This window comes from Silurus meridionalis, chromosome 21 (assembly GCF_014805685.1).
Source record: "Silurus meridionalis isolate SWU-2019-XX chromosome 21, ASM1480568v1, whole genome shotgun sequence".
NCBI lineage: Eukaryota > Metazoa > Chordata > Actinopteri > Siluriformes > Siluridae > Silurus > Silurus meridionalis.
Window position 1 is genome coordinate 17,776,247 of NC_060904.1, and position 24,594 is coordinate 17,800,840.

At 37.8% G+C, this 24,594-nt stretch overlaps 2 protein-coding genes across 2 annotated transcripts; one reads left to right on the forward strand and one right to left on the reverse strand.

Annotated features, from left to right (window-relative positions):
* Nucleotides 1–373: 373 nt before the first annotated feature.
* LOC124375559 (CD48 antigen) lies at nucleotides 374–5,671 on the reverse strand. Its single transcript, XM_046834022.1, has 6 exons — nucleotides 5,616–5,671; nucleotides 4,533–4,613; nucleotides 3,738–4,136; nucleotides 2,699–2,965; nucleotides 1,186–1,279; nucleotides 374–1,092 (listed from the first exon to the last, which is right to left on the reverse strand). The coding sequence occupies exons 2-6, from the start codon at nucleotides 4,594–4,596 to the stop codon at nucleotides 1,038–1,040; spliced, it is 879 nt and encodes a 292-aa protein (XP_046689978.1). The 5' UTR covers nucleotides 4,597–4,613; nucleotides 5,616–5,671; the 3' UTR covers nucleotides 374–1,037.
* A 104-nt stretch (nucleotides 5,672–5,775) lies between these two features.
* Nucleotides 5,776–21,791, forward strand: hpn (hepsin). Its single transcript, XM_046834021.1, has 13 exons — nucleotides 5,776–6,111; nucleotides 6,497–6,603; nucleotides 13,469–13,570; nucleotides 14,404–14,445; nucleotides 14,539–14,668; nucleotides 14,752–14,871; nucleotides 15,354–15,394; nucleotides 15,527–15,692; nucleotides 16,220–16,416; nucleotides 17,049–17,144; nucleotides 17,608–17,750; nucleotides 17,854–18,018; nucleotides 19,355–21,791. The coding sequence occupies exons 2-13, from the start codon at nucleotides 6,585–6,587 to the stop codon at nucleotides 19,406–19,408; spliced, it is 1,275 nt and encodes a 424-aa protein (XP_046689977.1). The 5' UTR covers nucleotides 5,776–6,111; nucleotides 6,497–6,584; the 3' UTR covers nucleotides 19,409–21,791.
* The last annotated feature ends 2,803 nt before the right edge of the window (nucleotides 21,792–24,594 follow it).

The following is a 24,594-nucleotide window of genomic DNA, read 5'->3' on the forward strand; positions in this document are numbered from 1 at the left end:
GTGCATGTATCCCTGAAGAGCAGCATGGCGACTTCACCATTCAGCTGAATTGTAGACCCTTTTCAGTCAGAAACGTGATTCTACTTTTCCATAAAATAAAGAGGATGTAAATCTAATACTTGGGTATTTAACCCTTTTGTGTACGGAGTCTCCTGTGTCAAGCTGCATTTTTTTGTTTTCTTGACTTCAAGACAGAAACAAACAGAGGGAATGACTGTTTATAGCTCCTATAATGTAAGTGACAACTTTGTGTAACTATACATGGATTTCAAGCGTCACTTCTTACGGTAGCACATGAAACTGTGATCATTTAAAATTGTTGTGTGTATATGAAGAATAAAATTAATAAAATAAAAAAGATAGTAAAAAGTAATTGATTTTGATCATCATCAGCTTCTGTTTATTTTATTCTGACATCAGCACAGCCTGGTGTTTTCTTTACTGTTTGATGATGGAAGGTGGAAATAAAGCAAAAGACTAAAAAAAGAAAAGCTCAAAAGCATAAAACTTAAATAATGATGCTAATTAGTCAGGATAGGAAACATGTGCGAGCGATCAAGGAGATACGTGACAGGGTCATGTGGTGTACTGGGGCTGATGGGTAATGTAGTTCTTCAACATTTTGAATTCATTTGTTAAGATTCACTCAACAATTTCACTGACACAAAGTACGTTTACTGAGTTGAAACACTCATTTTAATTTATCACTTTTTCATTTTAAATAATTCATTAAATGTATTCATTTCAATGTGTTAATCTGCATTTACAAAAGCATTAGACGTGCACGAAAAGAATCAGAACAGGTGATCAATCTCATTGTTGAAAAAAATAAAGATATGCATAATTCACCGCATTGCATTGTGGGTATTTCAGGAATAGTTTAGTCCTTCCAGCTCTACGCTGAAGACTCCAGATTCTAATAAAAAAACAGATAATAATATGATTTTTAAAAAAACCTCATGTTTATACAGCTACGTTTATGACACCGTGAGTAAATCCGATAAAGTAATAAATAAAAAGCCGTTTCTCCGACACGATCAGAGGTTGTCGTTGTCATTACGTGCCCTGTGGAAGGTTTTTGAAGCCATGTGTCTGAAAGAAAAAAAATTATATTCTATTTGTTACCCAGGATTTTCAATTATGTTGTTTGTAATTAAGTTTGTTAGGGAAAAAAAAACGGTTTACCTTTTAATACAAATGATAACAGCAATTATTACTGTGAGCAGGATGATTAATCCAAACACAATGATAACAGTGGAGGAAGAGCTGTTTCCTTTTTCTAAAACACACACAAACACACAAACACACACATCAAATAGACAAAAGTATGTGGACACCTGATCATAAGTTTGGTATGTGCTTTTGAAACGTCCCATTCCACATTTAATCCATATGTACCGTTAGAATAAGTTCCACTCTTCTGGGAAGATGTTCTACAAGATTTTGTGGAGATTCATTTAGCCACAAGGGTGTTAGTAAAGTCAGGTACTGATGTAGGTGAGAAGGTGAGGAGACCTGGAGTGCAATCAGCGTTCACATTTATCATGTGTAAAAGGGTTGAAGCAGAAGATCTTCCACTCCAAACCATATAAAGCAGATCTTTGTGCACTTTGAAACAGGTTTGGTTCTCCAAGTTCAATGAATTAAAATTACAATCCTTTGTTCAAATCTTGACCTCCAAAAGAGATCTTCATGTCTTCTCATAGATAATTGTGTAAAAATAATTGACATGCAAACATGAACTTTTTCTGGGCCTCCATGATTTTTCCAGAAGAATCACTGGAACATGTTTAGAACGTGGAAAGATGGAGCATCAAAATACTCATCTAAGTTCTACCTTCCTGGAACATAAATAATGCTACATATGTATATTCTATGTTCTATTTCTATTTTAATATTTAAATTTTATTGTTTTCTATTATATCTTGGTATATTAAAATTATCTTTTATTCCTCTATTATATTTTTGGTCTCTATTTTTATTTATTTAATATATATTTATATTTATTATTATTATTATTATTATATATATATATTTTTTCTGATAAAATTTTATGTGGACTGATCATATAAAGCATTTTGCTTCAAGTTGTACATCTCCATAGTAATGTATTTTACTATATAGAAGGATTCTCCCGAGTCAGCGCTTTGTAGATATCAGCGGTAATTATGTTCTCGATGTGGGAAATTTTTTGGAGGAATCGAATTATAATATGACAAGCTGCAGTTTATTGTTTTTACTGTAAAAGAATGTAAGGTAAAGCTGCTAGAACATACTATAAGTGAGAACAGGAACTTGTGGTAGCTCACATGGTGGACCTCTGATAAAAAGATCATAATTTCGAATCCCAGCACCACCAAGTTGTTGTTCCTGGGCCCTTGAGCAAGGCCCTTAACTCTCAACAGTGCGGTTATATAAAAAAGATCATTGTAAGTCGTTCTGGATAATAGCGTCTGCAAAATGCCAGAAATGTAAATGTTTTCGTAGATTTTCAACATCATTAAATGTAACTAGAAATGGATAAAATGTACATGTAATTCTTTAATAAATAAAACATCTAGGATCCACTTCATCACACCATCACAATGTTGATGATTTCCCTTTTATCAGTCTGCCATTAAATTTCATCATTATCTATAGACATTCATAAAAAAATCAAGATTGTATCAAAAGCAAACATTATGATATATTGATTTACCTTTCTGGATGGTGAGTGTGATATTAGCGTAGTCTGAGCCCCAGATGTTTTGGGCTACGCAGGTGTACAAGCCGCTGTCTCGAGAACTGAGGTGCCCTATAGTCAGCTTCTGACCTGTGCCTCTTAAAGTTGTGGTTTCGTTCCTCTGGAACCACGTGAAGTTGGTATGTGCTGAGGTGTTAAAGCTTGAACAGAACAGGCTGACTGACGTTCCCTCAGCAATCAGACCCGAGCTGGTGACCGTCACTGAAGTGTTTCCTGGGGCGTCTGGAGAGAAAAAAAAAACCCACACCAAATCCAGAGCCATGAGGGGTTTTCTGTGTAGAATCCTACAAACACTGATCCATGTAGGTGCAACCCTGCAGGTGTGTTTCGAACTTTATAACTTTATTAAAGAACCACTGTGTGAGAATGAATATCTCTTCTCAGACATGACTCAATCTTTCACTTCTTTGTTTTTTTTTTTTTGCTCAGAAAAAGAAGAGTTTATTTGAGGAAATGTCTGACCTTTGCACTTATATAGAGTCATGATGCGTTGTGACAGATGAAAGTCATGTTGCAAGTCCCGATAATAAAAACAGAAAGAGGCGTGTGTGTGTGTGTGTGTGTGTGTGTGTGTGTGTGTGTGTGTGTGTGTGTGTGTGTCATGAAAATAAAAGATAAGCAGAAAAAAGAGGAAGAAAAAAAATAAAATTTAGAGCCATACTAAATAAAAAAAAATACAAATATAAAATATAACTGCAGTCTGTAATGAAGGGGACCAAATACTTTATATTGAATTTTTTAAAATAAGAATAGTAATATAAATAAATAGAAAGTGCTGTATTAAATGTGTTTTTTATGACTATTCTTTATATAAAATAGTCTATTTATATACTTTTATTTATATTTTATTTATATGTATATATACATATCATATATACAAGCAAATTAAGTATGAATTAATATCTCCATAAAATTTAAATTGAAATAAATATGAAAAAAAAACATGAAATTTGTATAAATCTACACAAACTAAAATACATAAACGTTTCCTGACCTGTCACTTTCAACGTCAGGCCCTTCTGCCTTGGCAGTTTTCGCACAGGGTGGTTGGTGATGAAGCGGAACACGTACACGCCACTGTCCTTCACCCTCAGCTTACTGATCCTGAGAGAGCAGTTCCTGGAGCCGAGTGAGCCGAGGTACTGGACCCGGCCCCGGAACGCAGGATCGGGGAAGATGTTTGCGCTGTGGTACACGTAGGTCGCTGTGAGGCACAGGTCCTGGTTTCGACACCACATCTCAGACTGGACAGTTCGTGACCTGGATTCATTGGGGAAGTCATAAGTGCAGGGGAGCGTCACTGAAGAACCACGAGGAGCGTGAATAGGGTTCACCGGAAAATGGACCACCCAATTACTTTCCATGGACGACCCAATCACTCCAGGCATTAAAGCTGCAGAAGGAGCAGGAGAGAGAACATACACAGGCATTTAATCATTTCATACACATCCAGAGAGAGACGTTCTATTCCAAACCTCAACTGATTACATATTATAATAAATGAATATTATTTCAGTAGGTATTTGTTTGTTTGTTTGTTAAATGTTGTTTAATTACAGTAATTTGGTTTATGATTAAATCATTTCTAAAACATTTTACTGTGGTAAGGTGAGGGACACTCGTCTGCATTAGAAGCACATAGTATAGAATTAGGATCATGGAAAGACCTGGATTCTTATTTGATTTCTCATCTACATTGATGCAGATGTTTGGATGGAAATCTAAAATAATGATGATGATGATGGTGATTATTAATCAAAGCGTACAAAAATTTGAGAACTCTCCTGACCTGAAATAATCAGAGACATCCACAGCCATCTGTTCTGCATGTAGCACTTATGCGTCTTGTCCATCTCACTGCTGTGGAGGTCTGAACAGAAGAGGAACATGTCTGTAGTTGTAGTATTTTACTTCCTTTTTGACATGTGCATATTGTCGTGGTCGTTAGAGGAAATCCAGACCAATATTTTCTCCTTAGTTACTCTGTGTTCATGCTGCCTTGGTTACTTTCCATATCATTATAGTCTTTTCTGTAAACCTTACTAACAACCACAATGTACCATACTGAGAAGGTGAGATGAGGAAGGGTGAGAGGGTGAGGGGTTCTGGCTGAGCCATTGCACATTAAATGACATTAAATGGATAAAATGCACATCCTTTTTTTTATGAATAAAGTACAAAAATACACTTTATACACACTGTAATACTTAAGATTGCACTGTAATAACTGTTGCATATGTTACGCCCACTGAATATAATAGTCTTCTTTTTATCATTTTGGACCTTTTCATAAACACTGTATACAATATCTCCTTCATAATATCCTACATAATCGCCTTTCTGTGTATTTATATACATATTGTTCATTTCATATTGTTTGGTATTTATATGTATCATATATCATTGCCTTACAATCCTGTACATATGTAAATATTTTACACTTTGCACTTCTGGTGATATGCTACCTGCATTTTATTGCCTTGTACCGTTACATGTGCAATGAAAATAAAGTTGAATCTAATCTAATCTAATCTAATCTAATCTAATTTAATTTAATTTAATCTAATCTAATCTCTAATTTAAGAGGTGCTATGATTGTTTATAGGATACATTTTTGGACTCCTTTTTGTACTTTTTCCACTTCTCCTGCCTGGTTGCCCCATTCTCAGCATTCTTCTACTGATATACCCCGTGCCCTTTCTCTGCACATGAGAATGGACCATGTTAATCTCTCTTCTCCAAACCGTCCTGCTAATCAACTTAATTCCAATCCTGTCCACTAACTATAAAAAAAACGCATTTCAGGACATGGAGTAGGAGGGAAATCTTAAATTACAGGTTGAAAACATGGCGATGAACGTTGATTATTTACCTGTAAAACATGTGCGCTGATGTTTATACTGTACGCTGACAGGTATGCTGTGAAAGGCGTGGCTATTGCTGACCCCCGTATTTATTACGTCACAATTTGTCCATTTGTTCTGATGTACCTAATGTGTGCTTTCAAGTCTTATAGAACACTGAATTCGGGCACTGTTTAGTACAATAGTGAGTGGATTGAGACACAGCCGGAGCACCTGAGCCCCCCCTTAATCACACCTGCCCCCCGGGGACGGCTTGTACTGACCGGAAGGGGGGAGAGAAAGAGAGAGAGAGAGAGAGAGAGAGAGAGAGAGAAGGACAAGGGAGTGCGAAAGGAGTGACTTGTGGCCCTGGTTGTCCGAAAAAGCTTTTTTCCCCCGTTAAAATAAAAGCGGTGAGACTCCTGGGACAGTCTAAATGTCAGCGTTGAGGAAAATCTCACTTTAGTTCCTTGGCTTATTTCCTCAGGACCTGGTGGAGAAAGACACCTGCTGCGAGGGGAAAAGGTGAGAACTTTCATTCCTGAACAAAACCAGACAAAAAACCCAAAGCCGCAAATTAAAACCGGTGCGACTTATAAATCCAGTTATTTCTTCTCAAAATATTTGGGATTTGACTGTTTTGTAAAGTTGACTTCGGGTTGCTGGGGTTATAACATAAACAATCTTCAACAATCCAGATGTGATCACTGAAAGAGCTTTAAATGTTTATTATACGCAGTTTTCCTAATAATTGTAAATGTCGCAAACCGCTTGGCCCTGAATCTGGAGCTCCATTTGCCCTTTGGTTTATTTAACTTGTTTAACCCGTTTTTAGCTGCTGGAGTTTGATTTCAGGTGATGAATAAATATTTGATTATTTCTAGTAAATGATGAAATGAATGATTTGCAGGTGAATTGAGTGAAAGCAGAAGGAGAGATTTTGGAGGGTGAAGCCGCATCCCAGTCACTTTTCTCCGCTTTTTGTTTCCCGAAGGGAGATGACAGAGAAAAAGATCGGTACGTTCCAGAACACACACACACACACACACACACACACACACACACAAACACAAACACACAAACAGAGTGTGTTCTTTACTCTGTTATTTTGACAGCAGACATGCACCTAGACGCTTGTTAAACATTAATGAGTGTAGACTGAAGTGGATTAGACATGTTTTGTTCAAACTTGGTCTAATAGCTGGTTATTAGTACTGTAACAGGGTCAAAGGTCGACACCGGCCTGTTTGTCCGCATGAAATAAGAAAAGTGAGGGACATATGTTGCGCAGTTTCTAATCAGATGATTGACAGAAATATGATGATGATGATGATGATGGTTAGGATGATGGTGAAGAAACATCACACAGTCTGATTAGAGGAAACTCATTTTTACTCAATAAACCAGGCTTTTCAGTGGTTTATTCAGTATTCTGTCTTGTGCACCATAAACAATCCTTTATCCATGGCCTGAGATCTGCGGAAGGAAAGGTAGGAAAGGAAACGACAGTTCTATGTATTTTCTGCATCTAATATTGAACAGAAAGTGAAGAGTTCTGTAAAGTGCAGAATGAGTTAAACATCAGACTACTTGTGCCATTGGATTGGTCCACGGAATCGTCCGAGCATTATTATGTTTTGTGTTTAACACTTGCAGTTTTATAACCTAAGATAAACACTTTGGATAAAAAGCTAAGTTTTACATTAAGAATGTACAGGTTCATATTACGCAGATGTTCATTTCTCATCAAAAACATCCTACGTTTGAGAACATTCAGAGATTCAGAGGAGATGAATTCTCAGGTTTGACGATCCGAATGACGATTAAGTCGACTTCAGGTTTTCTTGCTAAAATCTGTTATATGTTTCGTATTGGTTGCTGTATCTTTTTTTATCTGGTTCGTTTGCTTCCACATTGTTTCCAAGCAGGAGAAAAATTTTAGGAATTTGGCAGGGTGTTTTTTCTTTCGCTTCTCACAAACATTGTTTTTCTTGCTGGATTTAAACTAATAACGTGCTTGGAATACGGTATTTTATTATAAATCTTTAAAAACATTATAATAATAATACATTTATTTATTTGTTGTTGTTTTTTTGCATGTATTTATGGAGCTTTTTAAACCTGTTCCTTTTGTTAACTGAGAGAAAAAGTAATAATTTACATGCATTGAAATGGGAAGTAAATACATCTACAGTATATCAATCCTGCAGCAGGTGTTGATCTGGGAGTCACATCTTACACCAAAAAAGACAAATGTCGAAAACTTAAAAGTAATTCTAAGCACTTATATAGTTAAAAGGACAGCATGAAAATGAGGGATATTCTGTCTATCCATTCATGTTTTTAGACCATTTTATAAAGCGTGTACACTGTTGGTACTTTCTCAGGGTTTATGGTCCTGTATAGAACCTTTAACTTCTACATAACCTTTTTATTAGTACTTTAAAGTGAAAATGTGGGGAGTAAAAAAGTGGTTTCATACCTAGTAATAAAAACTATATAAAATCTCATATAAAGCTTAACTTTTTGGAACTAAAGTGATAAATTGATTGATTGATTTATTAATTAAACTGATACTTGTCAATGAAGATAAAAGCTTATCACACATTAATTATATTGAGGTTCCAGCTTTAAAGTATAAACTGGATCATAGTTACACTATAAAGGGGTTTTAACTTCTTGGAGGCATCAGTTTACAGTCATTAATGTTTTTGTTCTTTTATGGCATTGCAGCCATTGTTTGGTTCTTGCTCTCATCTTTAAGACTGTATGTGTGTGTGTATATGTGTGTGTATATGTACAGTATATGTCTGGCTTTTTCAAGCTTGGCCTCTTTGTTGTGTTGTTTATCCACCGACCGGGTGCCAAGACATACGGGTGTGTGTAAATTAACACATTCGTCAGCTTTAATTTTGCAGAATAGCGTTCTTTAACTCCGACTGACAATGCAGTAAAACGAGAGGAGAAACATGTCAAGTGGAAAACAAAATTTTGACGTTAAAGTGCAGTGAGGATTTTGAGCAGTTTGCGCTCACGTGAGTTTTCTTTACAAAACAGCCGTACAATTCTCAATAATACGTTTTATTCAAGTTCTTTTAACTGGCCTTATTCAACATCAAACCTCAAACCAACTCCTAAGTAATAGTTCAGAATGGACATAAAGATGAGCGTTTGAATGCCCCAACATCCATAACGTCAGTGAATACAATGACTACGTGCTCACAAACGTTAGCAGCTGTAAACGTCTGTTCCCTCACCAGCCTCGCTCGTTTTTCTCTTTAATTTAATAAGAAAAATCCCAAGAGAAACTACAAAGAAGCGTAACCTCATCTGTCCTGCAGATCTCAGAAATCTACAGCTTCATCTCTGACTGTTGCAAAGTGCTGATGCGGGCGTTTGTTTTTTATACAGCGCTTTCACCGTACACGTGTGTGTGAATAAGAGCATGTAGAAAGCGTACTGTATTAGAACGAGCACATTAATGATCATTACAGTTAGAGCTGCTTTTATAGAACATAGAAGTAAATCAACAGCTTCTGGACAATCTCGAATTCACCACCGATGTGACAGTGTGGGGCGCCGCATGCTAGAGTACATTAGATTATTATTAGAATGCCATTTTAACGGTACTTATTTTATTATCGCGCGATTAATGCATTTTTTATTGACCATTTTTATTCAAAATATAAACAAATAAACGTGAGAGAGGCGAAATTAAAACCTTTAATACAACACACATTTATTCACAACGTTCTTTATTTACTCAGAGATTTATGTATCTATATATATATAAATCCACAGATATATTTACTAAACATTTATTTTACTGATGCACCAAGTCCGCCAAATAAAACCATCTGTGTGGAAACATAGCAAACGTTTTGTTTGGTGTCCTGATGATTTACGTCATTTAAAACACCATTATTACTTTGACATTTACAATATTATTTTGTCTTCATGCTCTGTGTTAAGTTCGGTTTGACTAATAAACATACATTTGCGTAAAGCATCAATATTATTATGTTCATATTAATTAGAGTATAAAGACTTGAAAAGTATTAATTTAGTGTTTAATTTAAGGTACATTTACAACAGATAGAAATGTGCGATTAGGTTGCGATTAATCACGAGTTCACTTGGACAATTATCGCAATGAAATAATGATTTCGTTAATAATTTCTCAGAATATCTCTAACAGACGTTCACACACTAAGGTTCCTGTAAAACCCAGACATGTAAAAAGTTGAAATAAAATACAGTAAATTGAGTATCGACCCAGATGATGATTCTACTCTTGAAAATCTTGATATAGAAGGTAACAGTAGCTATGTGTGAGTAACAGAATCATCAGAGTATTTCTTTAAATCAAAGCAGAAACTCACCTCAGAGAAACGCAGAGAAGAACACAAAAACTGTCTCAGTGCTAATCAGAGGTTTTTTCTTAGTTTTGCTTCTGAACTGTAACCTGAACGCACAGGCGTGTTCATATCATTCGCTATGATCTGCTGAGTACAGCACACACACACACACACACACACACACACACACACACACTGGACACTGGACACTGGGCACAACAACCTTCTGCGTAGTAAGAAGTAGATTGAGGGTTACAGTGAGATGCAGTTAGCGCCGGTGTGAGAAGTGTGTAATCATCAGTTTAGAACTAATGGATATTTATAGCACATGCCTCATGGCAGTGGTGTTGTAGGTCTCATGGAGACGTGTTAAACTTCTCCAGGTTTCTGTGAAACAAATGGATTCCTTCACATAATAAAATGAAGCTGGTTTACTGGAAATTAAACTCCAGCCTTCTCTCTTGACTCACATCCATGACTCATCGAGGACGAGTACAACAGACTGAACAGTAGAGAGGGAACGTCTGGGAGCATCACAAATCCATTTCATTTTGTATTGAGTCTGAGGGAACTTAATTTAGGGTGCCAGAGTGCAATTCTGTTTGATTGCATGATAATAATGGGGATAATTTTGATTAAAATTAATTAGTCGTACAATGGTATTAGATCAAATTCAATTTTATTCAAATGGGTTTACATTCAAATTTAATATTAAGGCGTATTTTTTACGAGAAATTCGAAAATATCCTAAATGATTTACTTCATTTCATGTGGAAATGTACAATATTAAATCTCATTTCATTAAATATAATCCACTGCAATTGAAAATCAATCTGACAGAGGCTTTGCCACTTACGCCGTGTGTTTATACAGTCAATTTTTCAGCCAATCGAAGAAATGTAGGACCTGTAGCTTGTATGTGTATGTAGTGTACACACCCGCACTAGATGTACACAACCTCTGTCCTGAATAAGTCTGAATGGGATTTAATTTAGAAAGCAGTGAGGTGTGGAGCTCTGAATTCTGGAAGCAGGGAGATGTGCACAGTGCCAGATAACTGCATCAGGACTTTTTCAGGTGCGGAACAAAAGTGCTACTTGTTCCCTAGTGAAATGGGTCAGAACCGACCACTGCTGGGCTTCGGACTCGCCACAAGCGGGGACACGGGCCAAGAAAAGTCGCTTCACTTCCTTTGTTTAAATCTCGAGGAAATAACAGGGACTTTCTCTAGATTTATATAATTAAAATATTCAAGATTTATATGCAAATTAATGCAAAATTTTGCACATAATTACATTACATTATTCTGTCATTATCATATACAGCAATGACCAGGATAATGTGTGTATACACTGTACGGACAAAAGTATTGGGACGCCTGAATTTTCCAGCCATATGTGGTTCTTCCCCAAACTGTTACCACGCAATTGGACGCAGGTGTATGAAATTTCCCCTTTACTTCTGTTGCACAAATCCCGCTCCATGAAGATCTGCATTACATGGGTTGGAGTGGAAGATCTCCTGCTATAGAGCTCTGACCCCAACACAGACTGCTGCCCAGATACCTTCTCACCTCACCTTCAGCAGTACCTGACTTTACTAATACCCTTAGAGCTCCACAAGGACATCTAGTCTTCCCAGAAGAGTGGAGCTTATGTAAAATGTGATTTTTTGAAGATATACTCATGGCCTTTTTTAAGAACAGAGAGATGTGGGTTTCTTGTTGGTTTCTCTCTTTGAGGTCATTCTCGAATAACAGAAGAAAGGTGCTGTTATTAATTACAAAACAGGAAGATTTAAAATGAAGTTTCACTGTGTTTCAGCAGGATTTCTAAACAGATTTGAGCAATGAGATGATATTTGTTTGTACAGACCACATCCTTAAATGTGCTCTAACAGTTCTCTAAGAGCAGAGGAACTGAGAGATCTCTGAGCTGCTTCTGCTTTAATTTCGACGTAGACTCTTGAGCAGGAGATCAGTCGTCCTGTAAGCAGGAGACTTTGAGGTGTAGTAGGAATTCATCAGAAGTGAAAGACGGTGGAACTTTAGATGTTGTTTTTCTTTCAAACATGACGTATTTCTGATGTTTATCTGCTTTTTTGGAAATCGCTCTGAGATGGTCTCTCTGAAAGGTGCTCATGTGTTTTCTGGCTCGGTTCTTGTAGTCAGGAACTGAGCTGGTTGTGATGATAATGAATTATTTATCTTCCAGCAATGCATTATGGGGAATATACACTGGGGAACGATGAACACATCTGGGGTACGGTGTGGAGAAATGATCCTGCTTGCATCAGATCATGTTCTGAGGTGATGAAAGTAAAAAAGAAATCGTGCAGCGCTCTTCTTATGTAACATTAGACTCTTATAAAGTGCAAAGACATTTCTGAAATTTCTGACATTTTTTAGAAAAACGCTCTTCAAAATCAACAAATATTTAAAAGGGACCACAGCAAAGAGTCGAATATCGAATATATAAAATAATGAATATAACCGAATAATGGCAGAGGGCAGATGGGAGTGTTTAAGGCGTAACATTAGGCTTTGGATCTGAAGGTTGTGAGTTTAAATCCCAGTTACTTCAAGCTGCTACCCCTGGGCCCCTGAGCAAGGCCCCTAACCCCAGTAAATGTAATGGGAATGGTGATAATAATTCTGGTGACAATTCAATAATATGGTTCGTCTTTGTGTGTGTGTGTGTGTGTGTGTGTGTGTGTGTGTGTGTGTGTGTGTGTGCGTGTTGGTCAGCCTTAAACATTTCCAAACAATGTGAGAGAGTGAAAATATCGATATGTTACTTCATTAACAAACAAAAACATTTCACAGCTAAATATCTACTGCTACCATAATACAGGAGTGAATAAAAAATCATTTACAACAAAAGTACGTAATAAACACTGTTTTTTTTTTAGTGAAATAATTTGTTCAGAATTGTAATAATTTTTTATGTAAAAAAGTAATAAAGTTTTTTGGCCTGCTGGTTGCACGTGGTGCTTTATGTAACAGATCAACGCCTCATGGCCAGATCTGACGGATCCAGTCCTGGGACGGAGTGACACTTGCTTTCTGTGTGTGTGTGTGTGTGTGTGTGTGTGTGTGTGTGTAAGGGAGTAGATTATGGCACTGGTATTAAATCCCCAGTTTACTTTGTGTCTGTGGACATGCTGACTTTGGACTATTGATCTCATTCTTCTCTCGTCTCCACACACACACACACACACACACACACACACACACACACACACACTGCTTTGTATTTTATTTGTTTTGTGTCTCTCTCTGATTTGAGCTAATAACATCCATAGCATGTAATAAAACCCAATTATAACACACACACAAAAGAAAACAAAAAAAACCACCACAGGTCATGAAGACTTGCATTAGAACATAAAACTGTACGCACCTGATTCAGGGCAGAAAGTGTTGATCCAGTGAGATCTTGAAAGTTGTGTTTATTTTGCGTTTCCTGAGTGTGACAGTGGTGTGTGTGTGTGTGTGTGTGTGTGTGTGTGTGTGTGTGTGACAGGAGCACCAGGGATGGCTGTGTGCAGTCGGTGGAGAACCGGCGTGGCTGTGGGGGTCACCGCTGTGCTCCTGGCTGGACTGGGAGCTGCAATCTGGGCTCTGGGTGAGTCCTGAATCCTCCTGCTGCTGTGAATTCTGGGAAATGTGTGTTACATAAGGATTAAGAGGTGTTGAAGAAAAATAATAAACCATGTGATGGTGTGAAGACGTTACTACTCTTATACCACAGAACTCTTCCTACAGATCACAGATTTCTGACTGTTGAGTCGTTGATATTATATGTGTTAGTAAAGGAGCGTGAAACTCTTCCGCTCTGAAGATAAAAACCTTACCTCTGATCGTTACAAAGCGCAGACACTGGAAACTCCGTCTTACAGAAAACTTCACCACAGTATCCACAGTTCCACTTTTCTTTTTCTTGTGCCTCTGCAGATTAAATCTAAAGGAATATAAATCAGGTGTCTCTTTTTTAGATGAAAGTGAAATATCAGTGAGATGAGTATCGTATTATAAGGAGGGTAAAAGTTTTAGTCGATTATATAAAGTGGAAATTTGTGGGAATTGCAGAGGAAATGCTTTTTAAACTTCAATAAGAACACAATAATAAATGTACAATGTAATAAATAATACGTTATTTAATAATGTGATATGTGCAGGGAGGGAGGAAGAGAAGGAGTGATGGGAGGGAGGAGGAAAGAAGAGAAGGAGGAAGGAAATAATGGAGAGAAGAGAACGGAAGATAGGAATGGAGGAAAGAGATAGGAAGGAAAGAATGGTGGGAGGAGGAGAAAGGGAGGGAGGAAGGAAGTAGATAGTGATATTTTCGAAGAACTGTAATAATCATCTTCCAAATAATATACAGCACATTAAACTATTTTATTGATGATGAAGATGATGATGATGTCACAAGTCCTCGCTTGTGCATTTGTTTTGCAGCTACGTACATAAAGACAGCAGAAGACATGGGTCTATATGACGGTAAGATCACATTAAAGCACCATTTATCTCCTGAAGCGAAGCTGAGAAGTCACACACTCCCTTGTGCCATTGCGTATTTATTCCTCACTACAGTGCAGGTGAGCGTGGCGGACCAGAGACTGAGGGTATTCGACTCGGCCCAGCGGCGATGGAGACACGTCTGCTCGTCCAGCGCCAATCAGCTGCTCGCCGCCATCAGCTGTGAGGAGATGGGCTTCATCAGGTAAAGTGTTACCGAATGCAAACGGAACGACGAAAGCAAAAATGGATAGCAAAAATTAATATTCTGTTTTTTTGCCTGGTCAGGGCGATAAATTTCTCCATCACCTGCGCTCCAGACAGCAGCAGCAGCAGCCATGAGTTCTTCTGCGTCAAAGAGAGCGAGTTAACCTACGGCAAGAAGATCAGCACTGCGCTGTACCCATGGTGAGACTGCACCGGGGCTGGACCATCTCACCATCATATATATATATATATATATCAGGATATATTACACCACTACGCCTCGTTAATTATTTACAGTTGTTAATTAGAATTTATTCTAATTAATTATCCTTTTTCTGCATTTTATATATATAATATGATATATAAGTATTACTTTTTTTTACATCACACTGTTTAGCTGGAAGTTTCTAAGTAAACCGGATTAAACTTGATGCTTGATTTATAGTAGTTTATAGTTGTTTTTCTTTCATTTTCCTTTTCCCTAAATATTTTCTTTTTAGATACTAAACCATTTTTTATTTCAATTTATTTCATTGAATTGGAATCTTTAAATTTCTTTTATTTTGGGACGCAGCGATTCTCATACTGTTTTTGGTTCAATTCTCTGAGCTCAATACGGTTATTAGGCATGAAACAGACGTGTAGAAGTGATGAACTGTCCTTCCTTCTCTTCTGTGTTTCAGTAAATGTGAAAAGGGACAGATTGTTCAAGTGCTTTGTCAAGGTAAGAGTAGATTCTTTACACCAGCGCTCCCCATCCACCAAGTCCCAGTTTAACACAAATGCTGGATATAAACCTGCACCTTTGTGGCGTGTGTGTGTGTGTGTGTGTGTGTGTGTGTGTGTGTGGTTGTAGATTGTGGGAGGCGGATGCTTCCTGAGGAGAGGATTGTGGGAGGTGTGGATGCGAGACAGGGCTCATGGCCATGGCAGGTCAGTCTACAGTATGACGGAGTTCACCAGTGTGGAGGATCCATTATATCAGACCGCTGGATCGTCAGTGCTGCTCACTGCTTCCCCGAGTGAGTCTCACACACACACACACACACACACACACACACACACACACACACCATGTTGTAGTAAAATAAAAACAGCATGTTTATACATTTGTAGTTGCATTCAGTGTTGTAGAGTTCGAGTAGTTCCTGTTGTCACTTACATTATAGCAGCTATAAAACAGTAATTTGTCATAAAAATGCCAAATAAAACACAAACTCCACTATTGTAACTGTTATATACTTCTTCCAGAAACTCCATGTGAATGTACCTTCACAAAAAAAATGACAACATAAACCTGTGATGTTTGTGCAGCTGTGATACTGTCAGAGATTCTGTTCTAAAAAATAAATCAACCAATCAGAATCCAGATGGCAGCAGCACTGTGGTGTGATATATGTTTTCCCCGTCATGGCACGTTAGCTGCCTTCTTGTTACCTAACCTGAAAAAATGAGGACCCGAAAGGAAAAATTAATCTGTCTGATGTTTGAACATGGCACATGTTTGGACCCACACTCACACGTTGTGTGTGTGTTTCTGTGTGATCAGGAGATATCGTCACGTGTCGAGGTGGAGGGTTCTGATGGGTTCCATCTACAACACCCCCATCCATAAGAACGTGGTGATCGCCGAGGTGAAGACGGTGGTTTATCACAGCAGCTACCTGCCCTTCGTTGACGCCAACATTGACGACAACAGCCGCGATATCGCCGTGCTGTCGCTCACAAAACCCCTGCAGTTCACCGGTGAGAGTCACAAAACTCCGCCCACATCTGTGCTTTTTAAGGGTGGTGCAGGGAAACGGGAAGTTTGGGAACGACCCAAACGTTGGTGACTCCTGGGGCGTGCCAGTGTGAGCTTGTTTTCGAAGCCCTTACCTTTAGTTATTATGGAGCAGTGATAGTGTGAGTGATGAACAAAGGGAATTTCAGCGTCATTACCAGTCAATAAATGTATTAATAAATAAATAATAAAATGGCGAAACAATAAAATGTCATTTGTTTCAGAAAAGTTTTAGATTTTTTTTGTGTGATTTTCCTTTTGTGTAATTTGTTCCAGATATTTGTGTTTAAAGTGCTTTATGTATAGTTGTGGTGTCAGAAGGCTGAAATCGTGTGCTGTCGTAGGCTGGACATCCGCCCCTCCGGTTTCAGGTTGCCAGGAAGTTTGGAGAACAAAGCTGCTCTGTTTTCTGCAGATCTCAGGCCTAAACAAAAGACAATAGTATCAGAAAAGTCTGTAGAAGTCACGAAGCAGGAATTTATGAAATGTTCGCAGTGACCCAGCAGTTTTATACTCACGTTCAAACACTTATCCCAAATTCCTGGTGATTATCGTGTGTTTCCCTTCACATCTTTTTCTCTCCTGCTTGCCGTAGACTACATCCAGCCCGTCTGTTTGCCCACCTACGGTCAGCGGCTGGTGGACGGTCAGATCGGCACAGTGACAGGATGGGGAAACGTCGAGTATTACGGTCAGTCATCCTTTACACCCAGTTCAGCATCAAACCACTGCGTGTAGAAATCGGTTGTGGAAATTAATCGGCACCGATAGTTGATTGCTGGAACTATCAGCTATCGCAAGAATCCATACCGATAGTTTTTCAGGGTGTCCTTTAGAGGTCATGCTGATGCCAGGTGCTGTTTTTCTAAGCGTATTTTTTATTGATTTTGGATGCAACTGATTTTTTACATTTTGATGATTCAGTACTCTTTACTTATCATTTTTTTTGCAATAAAGTTCAGAACTATTTAACATGGAGTGTTTTTTATTTATTTATTTATTTTTTTTTTTCATTTAAAAAATCTTTCATTTGATTAATTTATTATCGGCAAGTATGATCCAACCAGCTACTGTTCTTGGTAAAATCCACTCAGTCGAACTCTAATGTTAATAACCCTATCATGGCTCATAGGGTTTTTTTCACTCCTCCTCAGGTACGCAGGCGAATATCCTCCAGGAGGCCCACATTCCCATCATCAGCGATGCCGTCTGTAATGCCCCTGATTACTATGACAACCAGGTGACCACCACAATGTTCTGCGCTGGATATGAGAAAGGAGGAACCGATTCCTGTCAGGTAACTGATCAGACACAAGATGGCGCCATTTAGACGTCATTCCTCGTTCCTCATGCAGCTCCTGTGTTGTAATGCTTTATAATCACTCGGTGTGTATGTGCAGGGAGACAGTGGAGGTCCCTTTGTAGCAGCCGATTGTCTCTCGAAGACGAGCCGCTACAGGTTGCTGGGCGTAGTCAGCTGGGGGACGGGCTGCGCCATGGCCAAGAAACCCGGCGTCTACACCCGAGTGTCCCGCTTCCTGCCATGGATATCCAGCGCCATGAGGGTGAGCAGAGCACCCACCACTCTCTCTCTCACACACACACAAATCACACACCATACACACCTCTCAGTCACCACACACACAAACCAATCATACACCACATACCATTTACCATACACACAATGACCCGCCATATACACACCAGTGGCTCAGCACACAAACCCCCCAACACACATCCATCACACATAATTTTGATTTGAAGCTGCACTGCACTCAGAGCTTCTGCTACAGAAAACACACGCTTCATTATCACGAGCTCACATTTCTGAGCGTTTTCTTTTGGAATATACCAAAAAGTCAAGAGGTGTGGAAACAACAGGCTTAGTGATGGGCGTGGCCCAAAATCCAGTCACATGGTTCCTTGCTGAAGGTCACGAACAGTTCAGATGTTTCCAGCTTGTGCGCCCGGCTCCAGAGGGGACTCTCGGCCCGGCAGAAGAACAGTAGGAGAGTCTGTTTGGTGCTTTTTTTTATTGGCACAGGAAAATTTGGGAGGTGAGGGAAACGTGAGGGAAACACTTCTCATTTCATGGATGTTTGGTGGTGTTTTATGAAACTCGTATGTATTGGCACCCCTCTACCCTGTCCATCAAAGAACAGGGATCACCCCGGAACTGATATTATGTGTTTCCTACAATTAATGGGGTTTTATGGGGTGCCAATACTTAATCCTGCCCTGAACAGACTACAGATGGTAATTACTCACCTGTAAAGAGATCAGTAGGCAATGTGGAGCTCATAAACTGCATCTCATAGAATTATATGTAAAAAAGGTTCTATCATTTATAGTTAATAAATTATAATTACTCTTTATAAATATGTAATTTTATTTTTTAAATATGTATTAATCATTTACATATTGAATTGTTTATTATAATTCCCTCCTTTCACTCGAAATAAATTAGCAATCAGAATTTACACTTTTATATTAAAATTTTTTGTACAATTGTTCACCTGGCTCCTCCCCCTTCACTTTTTCCAAGCGCAACAAAAATGAGGTGAGTTTTGCAAAGCTTGCAAAACATACAGGGAAATCAAGGACTATATATACACACACTGACAACACTGACGTAAATAACAAAGCTCAGGTGCACACGATGACGAAGGGCTGCATGACCAGGGGGCGGAGCCTGAGCAGGGCTGCGGCAGAACTGCGTTATCGCTCAGCCTTTATACAAAACGTCTCCACTAAGTGCGACATTTCGCTCTTTTATCATCAAATATTTTGAGTTGCGATAAAGATGATGAACATTCTGTATTATTATAGAATTCTTTCTCTGCTTTATCTTCTTCTTATCATCATGTCATTGATTCTCTTCATTCCTTTTTATGTGTTTAGACTTATGAAAATTCCCCCGGAGTCCATAAAATGGCTCGTGCAGCAACAGCATAGGCCTCCTCGAGACCCGGAACTGTCGGAATAAAGACCGAGATCAGGTCTGCGACGGACATCATGTCCCCATGTCCCCCCCAGACCAAAACAGTCGATCAGAAAGAAGCCACGTCTCCATCACCTCGCCGTAGCTCTGACTGACGCCTCTCGGTCAGAATGTTAATTCTTGCGGCTTTAATTCTGTAATTTAATAAATGTGATGCATTTAAACGTTCTACACTTACAGACATAAAGGTACTGAGATGTACAGTTGTAGAGGTGCTCGCATTAGGAGAAGAATTTTACCACCACCACAAAAAAAAGGAAAAACTAAAAACAATATATGAGTAGCTATAAAGATGTAAAAACTTATTTTGTAAAATTTTTTATATGATGCATCTTCAGATGTGACACAATTAATAATAAATTGCAATGACAGATATTTATGCACAGATCTTTTCAGTGTTAAATTAATCGAATTAATTGAATTATGTATTGGTTTTAACAACAAAGCAGCTTTACAGAAATCTACCAAACGCTCAAACGTGTCAAAGAGTTTGGCAAAATACGAACGTGAAAAAAAAAAAAAAAAAGATCATAGGCTACATTATGAAAGAAAATATTTATAGACAAACTACTGGTTTCTCAATGTAAAACTTTAAAACCCGAACTCATTCAAAATGAAGCAAAAAGTAATCATCTATGCGGGTTATACATAAATGTTGGCACCCCTGCTTGTACTTAGTACAGATCTTTTGTTTGGAAATGTGATAAACAGTATGACTATGCTGAAGGAGCCCCAGAGACAAAGCAGGTACCACGAGTACTCGTCTGTTCCTGAGTGTACGTGTGAATTCAGAAAGTTTGTGCATTTGTATTTTATAGAAATGAATATCATGAGAAGGAAAATGGTGCAGGTGCAGGTGTACACCGGGCTTGTGCGACGCTTCTTTAATCTCAGAATCAGATACGCATGAAGAGAGGAAAGAAGTTTTTCCATGACGTGCCGTAACGTGCGATCGGGAACTGCTTAGTGGCAGTGGTAACCATAGCAACTCGGTTGGATGGTGGACTTTTTGTTGATTCTGTAGTACATCGCAGTATAATCTTTTTACAAAATTGTGTATAGTATAACAGTAACAATGTCTGGCAGAAATAAACATTATTATTTGTAAAGTGTTTGATTTGACACGGTTTAGGTTTTTTTTAAATCCCTTTATGTTAGCATTTCATAGTTTCTTTTTTTAACATCAGTTCACTATATTTATTGGGAACGCCACTGGAAAAATTGGGCATTTAGATTTCAGGCAGAACCAATAAAAAAATGTCCAAATATAAATATAGAGCAGTGAGATTTTATTTCATGTTGATCAACTCAAAACATTCTCCAGTTACTGCATAAGGACGAGGATGAGGGCACGTGAGAAGGCAGAAGGGGGCGGGGCTTCTGGTTAAAATCACTGATATCGAGTGGTTCATTTTCCATTTTATTTGAGATTATATATAAAATCATTTCAGAGTGATATCGCACACCTTATTTTGGCACAAGATCGTCGAGTTTTTACAGTCCGTGGCTTGCACATTGTTTAAGACGTACACTTTGATGGGTATTAGAAGTGAAATGAACAATTAAGTCGGATAAATTTTGCACATTATGAAGCAAAGTGTGTTTTTTTCTAAATATTTTCACTGTTCTGGTATTCAGTCCTGACCAAAATTGGCTGTAGTGGTAATATCACAACAAATCCTTATTATACCGAGTATGTTCCTCTACTTTTATTATTGTTGTTGTTGTTGTTTTCTTTGTTATCGGCTGAGGAATAGCAGTAATATAAACCAAAGACTGCTTGATTTAGCCGCAGTAGTATTAAAGAGGCAGGCAGTATTTTTGCTCGTTGTGGTTTGTTGTAAATACAGAATACAATAAAAATCGTCCGCTATGCAGTAAAACGTTTAATTGCTATAATGTTTATGTTTATTGTCAGCTGCTACACTGTAATTCTGCTCTTCAGTGTAAAACGTTTTATAGTTCGGTATTTAATATAATTTTCATGAATGAAATGAATAAATGTAGAATATTCAGCTGGAGTTTTATATTTAAGGCATTGATGTTGAAGATCCTGAATTTCCCATAAACTTGCATTCTTTTGTTAAACGTACGATACAGGATTCCGCAACTTCTTACGCCTTAATGATGTTTATTCATCTGCACTTTTCTTTTTTTTGTTCATAAAAGTTGTGTAATTGATGTGAATATATATGTACATGACTCAAATTGACCTCTCTAATGATATTTGTATATCTTTGTATTTCTCTATCACTATATATAAAATTTAGCCTAATGTGTTTTTTCACTGTAAATGTTACTATCGGTTTCGAAATAAAGTCTTAAAAGTAAATACAATCGCCTCGAATGATTTTTTCTTAATTTCTGATCTGACCTAACCCAAGATATTGTGAAGACATTTTGGTAACAGTTAATAAAGATAACGAATAAATTCATGACTACTGTTTCCATTATTTAGTGTAACTGTAATACTTATTTACTACGATGTTTAGAATGTTAAAAAATAAAAAAAATAGGTAAGAAAAAAGGGATTCTTCAGAAGTTTTAAGCCTAAACCCAAAACCCAAACAATCACTAACCCTAAACCCTAAATCTACACCTGTCTTAAACCCAACCTTTAACCATAAACTTACCCTCAACCCTAACCACAAACCTACCTCTAACCGTAACCACAACCCTAAATCTACCCCACCTTAACTCCAACCTAAACATAAACCAATCTCCACCCATAAACATAACTCTAAACCCAACACCAACCCCAAACATCACCCTAATGTTAACCCCAATCCAAAACCATTTCACAACTAACTCTTCCCTAACACTAATTCAAACCTAAACGCAACTCTTCCCCAACACTAATCCAACCCTAAACCAAACTCAACTCTTCCCCAACACTATTTTAAACCTAAACCTAAATTTAACTCTTCCTCAACAATAATCCAACCCCAAACCTAACTCTACCCCAACACGAATTCAACCCTAAACCTAACTTTACCCCAACACTAAGCCAACCCTAAACCTAAACTGAAGTCTTCTAACACTAATCCAACCCCAAACCTAACTATACCCCAACACTAATCCAACCCTAAACCTAACCCCAACTCTTCCCCAACACTAATCCAACCCTAAACCTACACCTAACTTATCCCCAACACTAATCCAACTCTAAACCTAACTCTAACTCTTCCCCAACAGTAATCTAACCCTAAACCTCACTCTACCCCAACACTTATCCAACCCTAAACCTAACCCTAACTTTTCCCCAACACTAATCCAACCCTGAACCTGAACTTAACACTAGGGTTCTAGAGGATCTTTCCTGCTTCATAACTAGATTTGCTGTATAAAAGGTGTCCAAAAAATAATCCTCAATACAAAAAAAAGATTCCTCTTTGGTTATTTAAGGGTTTGTTTGATAATTAAAGGTTTTGTGTTTTTTTCTCCTCAGTCTTCTGAAAGTAAAACACTCAAAATAACACCTTTAACTGATAAAGCCAATTTCCTCAGGGTGTATTTTTAGAAGAAATCTGAGATTGTTCAGGTCACATGACCTTAACTTTAAAACTTCAGTCGTTTCAGATGCTAGACTTTTTGAAATCATGCGTTTTCATGATGAGTTTTTCATTCAAATGATCAAATATTTTAAGTCTAATAGTTAATTAAGACTGAGGTCTTCATGTAAGGAAATCTTTGACTCGTACACTCGTATAATTACCCCTAACTCTCCCTCTCGCTCATCATCATCCTTTAATTCGACTGACACATATTAAATGTCTTTCCTTGTTCCTAACCAGGATGGCCTGATCGTCCAGATTCCAGGATTCCCTCACAATATTAAAAGTGTGTTGAGCCTCTCGCCTAAAAAACGTGTCTCCTTTTCTTGCAATCCATGTAAATTTTTTCTCTTGGACACTTTGTAAGTAAAATGTCTAAAGGAAAAAAAAAAACGACAGTCCTGGATGGGGGGAAACACGGAAAACCTGGCCTGAGCTACAAAAAGGAGTTAGAAAGAACAAACAGGACGCACTCGTCAGAAGAACAGAGCGTGGCACTCTGCTGCTCGACCTGTTCGAGGAAGTTCTCTCAGATGCCCCACTTGCAAATGAGAAGTTTAACTGTAATTTGCTTGCCAGTGTACAAGATCGAGGAGAGTTGAGTGCCGACCGAGGTGCAGCTCCTGGACTGAGTTTGAGCAGAAAAGGATTTTTCTTTGATTATTGTTTCTCAGTGGGACTTTTTGGATGAAATAGGGAAGGATGGTAACCAGAGAGATGTGTTTAAGCCTGATGTGGCTTTTCGTCTGCATTGTTCTGCAGTCTGCTCCACCTGTGCAAGGTATGTGTAACGTTTTAGATTTCACCACATCATTTGGGTGGGTTACAGCTTTTAACCGTGGTATTGGTTTTCTCTTTTCTCGCCACCGACTTGATCTGAATATATTATATGGCAAACATCACAAATAGAAATTAATTCTTTTTGACTCAATGTGTAGTTTTGATGTCTAAATATGAGGATGATGATGATGATGATGATGTCAATATAGAACCGTTTCTGCAACAACTCCTGCCTCCGTAGTCACAATTCAGATTTGTTCTTTGAAAGCTAAATTTGCAAAAATTGGAAAAAAAAAAGTTCAACCATTTTAATTTTAGCATTTAGAGCTAATTTCATTCTTACGTTCTGCTTCAACGAAATGATTTTAACAATGTTCTTAAAGTACAAACTTTTTGTATAAGTATGTGAGTAAGGTGAAAAAAAACCTGCCTGCAAAAACAATACAAGATTTCTGTCGTCAACATGGGTGTGTACCGGAGAAAGTTTTGTTTATGAGGAGCGAAAAATTAGAATAGTCAAAAATTCGGACATTTCTTAGTCAAATGAGTAAAAGGTGCTGACACAGCATGCAGCGCTCAGGGTTTAGGTGGGGGGGAATGCAAAAAAAAGTAAAAAGAATTTTTTTGTTAATACAGTAAAAACAAATGTAACATTGTATGACACTTTAAGGTACAATTGTAAAAAGAAAAGTCTAAATAAATAAATATCCATTTTGTAAACATTGCATACTTTCATATTATATATATATATATATATATATATATTTATTTATTTATTTATTTATTTTTAATTAATCGTCAATTCC

Bases quoted from the DNA above. Each gene is read 5' to 3' on its own strand.
- LOC124375559 (XM_046834022.1), bottom strand. From the start codon at position 4,596: ATGGACAAGACGCATAAGTGCTACATGCAGAACAGATGGCTGTGGATG. The intron at 2,966-3,737 runs GTCAGGAAACGT...TTTTCTCTCCAG, and splicing joins CCTGACGTTGAAAGTGACAG to ACGCCCCAGGAAACACTTCA. The intron at 1,280-2,698 runs GTAAATCAATAT...TGTGTGTTTTAG, and splicing joins CACACTCACCATCCAGAAAG to AAAAAGGAAACAGCTCTTCC.
- hpn (XM_046834021.1), top strand. The intron at 13,571-14,403 runs GTGAGTCCTGAA...TTTGTTTTGCAG, and splicing joins AGCTGCAATCTGGGCTCTGG to CTACGTACATAAAGACAGCA. The intron at 14,669-14,751 runs GTAAAGTGTTAC...TTGCCTGGTCAG, and splicing joins GAGGAGATGGGCTTCATCAG to GGCGATAAATTTCTCCATCA.